Source organism: Oncorhynchus gorbuscha, linkage group LG16 (assembly GCF_021184085.1).
Source record: "Oncorhynchus gorbuscha isolate QuinsamMale2020 ecotype Even-year linkage group LG16, OgorEven_v1.0, whole genome shotgun sequence".
Lineage (NCBI taxonomy): Eukaryota > Metazoa > Chordata > Actinopteri > Salmoniformes > Salmonidae > Oncorhynchus > Oncorhynchus gorbuscha.
This window is the reverse complement of record NC_060188.1, coordinates 59,239,729-59,248,871: the sequence shown is the minus strand read 5'-3', so window position 1 is coordinate 59,248,871 and position 9,143 is coordinate 59,239,729. Positions and strand designations below refer to the sequence as shown.

The window sequence follows — 9,143 nt, the reverse complement described above, 5'->3', positions numbered from 1 at the left end:
GAGTCCACCTGTGGGAGGTTCAATTGATTTGTACATGATTTGGAAATGCACATATAAGGTCCCACAGTTGACAGTGCATGTCAGAGCAAATTGAGTGCATGTCGAGCCATGAGGTCAAAGGAATTGTCTGTAGAGCTCCGAGACAGGATTGTGTCGAGGCACAGATCTGGGGAAGGGTACCAAAAAATGTCTGCAGCATTGAAGGTCCCCAACAACACAGTGGCCTCCATCATTCTTAACTGGAAGAAGTTTGAATCACAAAGACTCTTTCTAGAGCTGGCCGCCCGGCCAAACCGAGCAGTAGATGGATTAGGGCCTTGGTCAGGGAGGTGACCAAGAACCCGATGGTCACTCTGACTGAGCTTCAGAGTTCCTCTGTGGAGATGGGAGAACCTTCCAGAATGACAACCATATCTGCAGCACTACAAATGAGGCCTTTATGGTAGAGTGGCCAGATGGAAGCTACTCCTTAATAAAAGGCATGACAACCTACTTGGAGTTTGCCAAAAGGCAACTAAAGGACTCTCAGACCATGAGAAACAAGATTCTCTGGTCTGATGAAACCAAGATTGAACACTTTGGCCTGAATGCCAAGCGTCACGTCTGGAGGAAACCTGGCACCAATCCCTACGGTGAAGCATGGTTGTGGCAGCATCGTGCTGCGGGGATGTTTTTCAGCGGCAGGGACTGGGTAACTAGTCAGGATCGAGGGAAAGATGGACGGAGTAAAGTACAGTGAGGTCCTTGATGAAAACCTGCTCCAGAACTCTAAGGACCTCAGACTAGGTGTGAAGGTTCACCTTCCAACAGGACAACAACCGATGCAGGAGTGGCTTTGGGAAAACGCTCACCCAGAGGTGACGCTCCTAGTAACCGGCGACTTTAATGCATGGAAACTTAAATCCTTTTTACCAAATTTCTATCAGCATGTTAAATGTGCAACCAGAGGAAAGAGAACTCTGGACCACCTATACTCCAGAGACGCAAACAGAGATGCATACAAAGCTCCCTCTCACCCTCCATTTGGCAAATCTGACCATAATTCTATCCTCCTGATTCCTGCTTACAAGTTCAAATTAAAGCATGAAGCACCCGTGACTAGATCAATAAAAAAAGTTGATGACGATTACCAATTGTTATGAAAACTTTAAATCGGCCGTAATTAATCAACCACGCCGATTAATCGGTCGACCTCCAGTACATACCCCAACCAGAAGCCATGGAGCTAAAGGCTAGAGCTGCCGCTTTCAAGGAGTAGGACTCAAACCCGGAAGCTTATAAGAAATCCCGCTATCCCCCTCGACGAACTGTCGCACAGGCAAAGCGTCAATACAGGATTAAGATGGAATCGTTCTGCACCGGCTCTGATGCTCGTCGGATGTGGCAGGGCTTGCAAACCATTACAGACAACAAGGGGAAGCACAGCCGAGAGCTGCCCAGTGACACAAACCTATCAGATGAGCTAAGCTACTTCTATGCTCGCTTTGAGTCAAATAACACTGAAGCATGCATGAGAGCACCAGCTGTTCCTGAAGACTGCTCTCCGCAGTCGATGTGAGTAAGACCTTTTAAACAGGTCAATATTCAAAAGGGCGCAGGAACAATAACACTAAGGTAACCTACCTAAACGACTACCGACCCGTAGCACTCACGTCTGTAGCCATGAAGAGCCTTGAAAGGCTGGTCATGGCTCACATCAAAACCATCATCCCAGAAATCCTAGACCCACAACAATTTGCATACCGCCCCAACAGATCCAAAGACGATGCAATCTGTATTGCACTCCACACTGCCATTTCCCCCCTGGACAAAAGGAACACCTATGTGATAATGCTATTCATTGAATATAGCTCAGTGTTCCAACACCATCATTAAATTTGCAGATGACACCACAGTGGGGTAGGCCTGATCACCGACATCAACGAGATGGCCAGGTCTCTGACCTCCTCCCTATTGGCTATGTGGTGCCAGGACAACAACCTCTCCCTCAACGTGATCAAGACAAAGGAGATGATTGTGGACTACAGGAAAAAGAGGACTGAGCACGCCCCCATTCTCATCGATGGGGCTGCAGTGTAGCAAGTTGAGAGCTTCAAGTTCCTTGGTGTACACATCACCAACAAACTAACATGGTTCAAGCACACCAAGACAGTCATGAAGGAGGGCACAACAAAACCTATTCCCCCTCAGGAGACTGAAAAGATTTGGCATGGGTCCTCAGATTCTCAAACGGATCTACAGCTGCACCATCGAGAGCATCCTGACTGGTTTGGAAACTGCTTGGCCTCTAACCGCAAGGCGTTACAGAGAGTAAGCTTCCTGTCATCCAGGACCTCTATACCAGGTGGTGTCAGAGGAAGGCCCTAAAAATTGTCTCCAGCCAGCCTAGTCATAAACTGTTCTCTCTGCTACCGCATGGCAAATGGTACCGGAGTGCCAAGTCTAGGTCCTAGAGGCTTCTAAACATCGTCTACCCTTAAGACTCGTGATCATCTAGTCAAATGGCTACCCAGACTATTTGCAGTGTCCCCCCTCACCCCCTCACCCTCTCTTTACACCACTTCTACTACTCTGTTGTCATCTATACATAGTCACTTTAATAACTCTACCTACATGTACATACTACCTCAAATAACCGGTTTCCCGCACATTGACTCTATCGGTACCCTCCTGTATATAGTCTCGCTATTGTTATTTCACCATTGCTCTTTAATTACTTGTTACTTTTATCTATTATTCTTATCTGTATTTAAAAAAATGCATTGTTGGTTATTCGGCGCATGTGACTAATAAAATTGTATTTGATTTGGGACAAGTCTCTGAATGTCCTTGAGTGGCCCAGCCAGAGCCAGAACTTGAACCTGAACGAACATCTCTGGAGAGATCTGAAAATAGCTGTGCAACGACGCTCCCCATCCAACCTGACAGAGCTTGAGAGGATCTGCAGAGAAGAATGGGAGGAACCAAGTAGACTTGAGGCTGTAATCGCTTCCAAAGCTGCTTCAATAAAGTACTGAGTAAAGGGTCTGAATACTTACAGTTGAAGTCGTAAGTTTACATACACTTAGGTTGGAGTCATTAAAACTTGTTTTTCAACCACTCCACAAATTTCTTGTTAATAACAAACTATACTTTTGGCAAGTCGGTTAGGACATCTACTTTGTGCATGACACAAAGTAATTTTTCCAACAATTGATTACAGACAGATTATTTAATTTATCCCAATTCCAGTGGGTCAGAAGTTAACATACTCTAAGTTGACTGTGCCGGGTGAAACGGGTACAAAAGTATCTATATACACAGTAAAAACGAGTCCTATATCAACATAACCTGAAAGGGCGCTCAGCAAGGAAGAAGCTACTACTCTAAAACCCCCATAAAAAAGCCAGACTACAGTTTACAGCTGCACATGGGGATAAAGATTGTACTTTTTGGAGAAATGTCCTTTGGTCTGATGAAACAAAAATAGAACTGTTTGGCCATAATGACCATTGTTATGTTTGGATGAAAAAGGGGGAGGCTTGCAAGCCGAAGAACACCATCCCAACCGTGAAGCACAGGGAAGGCAGCATCATGTTGTGGGAGTGCTTTGCTGCAGGAGGGACTGGTGCACTTCACCAAAATAGATGGATGGCATCATGAGGCAGGACATTTATGTGGATATATTGAAGCAACATCTCAAGACATCAGTCAGGAAGTTAAAGCTTGGTCGCAAATGGGTCTTCCAAATGGACAATGACCCCAAGCATACTTCCAAAGTTGTGGCAAAATGGCTTAAGGACAACAAAATCAAGGTATTGTAGTGGCCATCACAAAGCCCTGACCTCAATCCCATAGAACATTTGTGGGCAGAACTGAAAGTGTGTGCGAGCAAGGAGGCCTACAAACCTGACTCATTTACACCAGCTCTGTCAGGAGGATTGGGCCAAAATTCACCCAACGTATTGTGGGAAGCGTGTGGAGGGCTACCCGAATCGTTTGACCCAAGTTAAACAATTTAAAGGTAATGCTACCAAATACTAATTGAGTGTATGTAAACTTCTGACCCACTTGGAATGTGATGAAAGAAGTTAGAGCTGAGAAAAATCATTCTCTCTACTATTATTCTGACATTTCACATTCTTAAAATAAAGTGGTGAACCTAAAACAGGGAATTTCTACTGGGATTAAATGTCAAGAATTGTGAAAAAAAGAGTTTAAATGTATTTGGCTAATGTGTATGTAAACTTTCAACTTCAACTGTGTGTAAGTAAATGTGATATTTCCATGTTTATCTTATAAATTTACAAAAATGTCTCCACCTGGTTTTGCTTTGTCATTATGGGGTATTGTGTGTAGATTGATGAGGGGAAAGAACAATTCAATCCATTTTAGAATAAGGCTGTAACGTAACAAAAAGTGAAGGTGTCTGAATATGTTCTGAATGCACTGTATATAGCACTGCCACTGCACTCATAAGGGAGGTGGTACATGGTTGGGAGAAAAAAATACACTGAAAAGATTATGGGGATGCTGTAGTTGTCACTGACTAAAGACATATGGCCATATGTATGCTATGAAGTATTTGCACTAGGTGCGAGGTTTGCATCAGAGGGAATAACGCATATTAAGTAGAAAATACATAATAGATTTTTAAGTCTTGTAATTGTAAATTAAGACATGCTTTAGCTTTGTGTTTGGTCTGTTATCCTCAACTGAAATAAGCACTTAGTAAATGTGGCCTTTAGGACGCCGAGTAGGCTAATGATAGTAGTAGGCCCTAGACAAGAAGATTGCCTTCATTTATATGCTAGTGAAGATAATAGGCTGACTGAGTAATGACTTCCCTTAAAATCCCTTGTCTGTTGATGCTCACAAGTGGTGCAATTTTAAATGGTGTTTTAATTGGATAAGGAAATGAAGAGCAGCGTTCAAGCCACTGTTTGTCAACCATAGAGGGATACTATTTCTATGGTGTCAACTTTGGGAGTGAACATTTGTCACTACGGCCTGCTGAGTCAATACTTGCAGCTGTGAACTGACACTATGATGTTCACATTAATCACTATGAATGTACACTGTTAGTATATTATGTGGAACACGGGGGCTTCTATTATTAGCTTCTATTATTATATACCAAATTGAACAGGTAATCACATTTGCGATGAAGATGATTCAGAACAAGTTCAATTAAATTCACATGAAACATGTTAATGCATAAAGCTAAATAATAATTGGTGATTAATACAAATAAAACATTTGCGTTGGTCATATTTTACAGTGCAGTTATGCTACATGCATTCCATAATCATCCAATTTGGAACAAAGGTAACATGTACTTACACATCAAGGGATTACTTTGTAGGTATTTAGAAAAAAATGGTGAACAGTTCCGAGATAAGAAGATATTGCACTCGCAAACTATTACTTGGTTATTTTGTCACAAAAATACTTTTGCAAAGTAAATAACCAATACTTTGCAAATAAACAATTCATACTTTGCTAAATCAACAAGTGATACTTTGATAGTGCAGTGTGCAGCAACTCATTTTTATTGAACTGTTGGGAACTATTCATTGGAATAGAGCACTGTCAGATCAATTCAATGTTAGATCTGCAGTTACTGTGCAATGCTAAGTGACAATACACATATTTGATCACCTATGGTATCATTTTTTTGTTGCTATTTACTAGTTTGTTAATTCATTGTTTGATACGCTTAAAGAGATTACAGGACATTCCATCTGGCTAGGAACACAGGGGAACATTTCCTCTAGAGGGATGTTGTCTGCACTGAATAATTAGGTCAACAAATACACAGAAGGCTTTGGTGGGAAATCAGCCGGTACAGAGTCGCTATACTGTACCCAGCAGGTCTTTGAGGGGATCAGCCTCAACCCACTTCACTGCACACACTGCACTAGCCAGGAGAATCTGAGGTATAAAGGTATGTATTTTGTTTTTCCACTGCAAGAAGCATGTAAGGGAAGCGCTTTTTTAGTGTGGCAATCGCTGTAATCAGTTATGTTTGAGGCTCACCTAGCCGATTCATCTAATATTTGATGCTAGGATATAAGGCAAGAATGATTTAAAAAATGTAACCAGAAATAAAAGTATTTATTAGATTTTAAAAATTCAGTAGAAAAACATTAAAAATATATATATTTAGTTTGTATATATATTTATTCTATATTAAACATTCTTGTGAAAAATATAGATATTTCATTTGTTTAAAAAATACCGTACATTAAGACATTTAATTATGAAGCCTTGGTCAAAAGGAATGTAAGAGGCTCTCTGGGTGGCACCTCCAGGTCTTTCAAGAGAGGGTCAAGAGTCAGACACTGTGGAGATAAAAATAAGTCAAAATAAGTATATTGTAGCCAACATTTATCTGGTTTCTCCCCCGGTGAAGGGGTCAAATGTCAGACTAACCTTTTTCTCTCATCCATATTGGCTACACCTGGGGGTTAAGCTCACTGTAGACATTTTTGTCTCTTTCCTGGAGTCGTATGAGAAACTTCTCACTGGCTGTGTTGCCTTTCCTGCGCACACTATCAATAAGTTGGCGAGCCTTATCCGCCCTCAGCATGTTGTTCTCCTTTATCTCCTCGATTTCTCCATCGTTCAGCACCATGTCTTCTAAGAGGTCATCCATCAGTTGATCTAGAACGGTCTTTGACACCATTTCAATGAATTTGGTCCTCAATCCATGCAGCTGCTGAGCTGTTGACATTACAATTTTGGAAATGTTGATAGGCCTATAGTACTTTACTGTAGGGTAGACCGGTTAACAATGCATTTACTTTGTATTAACAAGGAAATTATATCAATGGGTACTTTTAATTATATCAATTGTGAATGTGCATAGTGGTGCTTATATTAATTAATACCAAAGAAACAATGAATTAATAGGCTGTTTTTGTGTTACCATTTCACTTATTATTAGGGCTCAGTTCCCATAACTTTCAACTGGTAAATAAATACATAGACTATATTTGTAAACACATATAGTCTTTATACATTGTAGTTGAGGGACCTTCTTGAAATGAGTTAGGAGGAATAACAGACTTGCTCATGACAACCATGACAGACACAATACTGTCTACTGGCATGTCTGACTGTTTTTCACTATTAATAGATCACACTTAACTTTTATGAATATGCAATGTGACACTTATAGGCTACACTATTGCACAGTATTTTACCTGCCATCGCTGCCAAGGGTAGAACAAAAGTATGATGTCACTTTCTTGATGATCTTCACACTAGTTTATCCTGCTAAAATATTTGTAGTTCCAACCTTATTGTTCGTTGCAAACCGTGGGTTTATTGCAGATCTTACGATCAGTTTGTCCTAACTTTAATATGTATAGTTGAGAAAATAAACAGACTTTTCTAACCACCGGAACCGCACCCTAGTAGTAGGCTTGACGTACATACTTCCTGATTTTCCTCACATGCACTTGCGCAAAAACCTGGTGAATGTGAAACCGAAAGTAGGCAATAGGCCCACGGCTGGCAGCGAACAATAGTAATGGCGTCTTTTTGTAGGCACTAAGGTAGTCATACTCCGCCATGGCTTGTTGGCCAAAGTCTATTGAAAATTAATGGAGCTTTTGTAGAGTTTTGGGATAAACGTAGAAGACCGGTTTAGGTGATATTGTACGTTTTGTACTATGAGATAATCTCCGTCAGCTAATGTCACATTTTGTGAATTTTTAAGCATTTATGGAATACAAAAATGCTTAATAATTCATAAAGGTCATGTTAACTGACTGATATGATCTCATAGAACAAAACGTATAAGATCTCATAGCATGTGTTAACCTCAGACCTTATTTTCAAGCGTTTATTCCATAACACTATTCTTTCCCCATTAATTTTGCCCATGGGAATGGCCGAACGAACCAGAGGTAAATCATTTCCGGTTTTTAGGACTATTAACTGGCGAACTCGGAGACAAGACTATGGAGCGAGATACCTGCCAAAAGGTTGAACGATAGTAAGAAAAATCCATACGTAAATTGTTAGGATCATAATGAAAGCCATGTGTGAAACGTAAACGTGAAATTTCATCTGTGAACATACAAACACCATGTTACGATTACAGACTAACATTTTAGGTTTGGACAAATATTATGTTGCAAGCATGTGAATATCTCTGGGTGAGTGAACATCCTCATGCATGCACCTTATCAGAATATGACTAATTCAATATTGCATGATCCCATTCTCTGGGCTCTGTCTGTTATCATAACCAGGAGTATCTACCAAGAATAATAGAGGTTTGGTTAGTCTAGGAATTATGTATGACTACTGGAGTCTTTGCCACTCTATTTTTTTATTGAACATGTTGATATTTATTTAATCATTCAAAATTCTGCCGATGCATATTCTGTAGGAGGGATTAATATGAATTTAAAATAATTTGACATGATTTATATGAATCGGTCATGAACATATGGACTTTGGAATGAACAAGGGAGAGTTTAAACGTAGGCTAAATCTGGCATAAACTTATTTCCACATTTTACAGTGGTTGCAATGGTTTAAGGAAATCTCTGTATAGGCTATTCCCTCCATCGCGACACTGCTACCCAGTTGAAGAGCTTGTAATCTCCATACAGCACCATGCACCTTTGGAAAAGCACCACTAAACCTCAGGTGATGCTAAATAAATAAGGAACTAAATAAAAAAAGAATAGAACAGTCTTATCCATTTGATTATTGAAATCCATGTGTGTATTCAAAATTATCTAAAGTCTCCAAAGTTCTTTAGCCTATCACTTTAATAATTCAGTACTTGTTTAAGTTTTTAGGCCTATCCAAATAAAAGATAGGCCTTCAACTTGTAGGCATTGCAATTTAGGCTATCATTTTTGGTACTGGTGTCTTGCGGGATAATTTTATAACTATGTTTTATCAGTTCTTATTATAGGGCTCCCCTTAAAAAGAGGCCCTAGCTCTAATGTCTCTAAATAAATGTTGAACAAAATAGTTTAAAAAGTACGTGCAGTGGCTGATAGGGAAAACAGATGTGCCAATAAGAATAGGCTATAGATAGTCTTGACCATTTGGGACCCCTTGACTATTTCGCTCAGGACAGGTTATAGCCTCGACTTCATCAATATTTTTTTTGTCTCATTTATTGATATGGATAT

General features: G+C 40.2%; 1 protein-coding gene across 1 annotated transcript; it reads right to left on the bottom strand.

Moving 5' to 3' along the window:
- Positions 1-6,077: 6,077 nt before the first annotated feature.
- LOC123999157 (caspase-1-like) lies at positions 6,078-7,441 on the bottom strand. The gene is made up of 3 exons (XM_046304625.1): positions 7,188-7,441; positions 6,415-6,705; positions 6,078-6,323 (listed from the first exon to the last, which is right to left on the bottom strand). Exons 1-2 carry the CDS (start codon positions 7,192-7,194, stop codon positions 6,437-6,439), a joined length of 276 nt encoding a protein of 91 aa, XP_046160581.1. The 5' UTR covers positions 7,195-7,441; the 3' UTR covers positions 6,078-6,323; positions 6,415-6,436.
- Between the last annotated feature and the right edge of the window lie 1,702 nt (positions 7,442-9,143).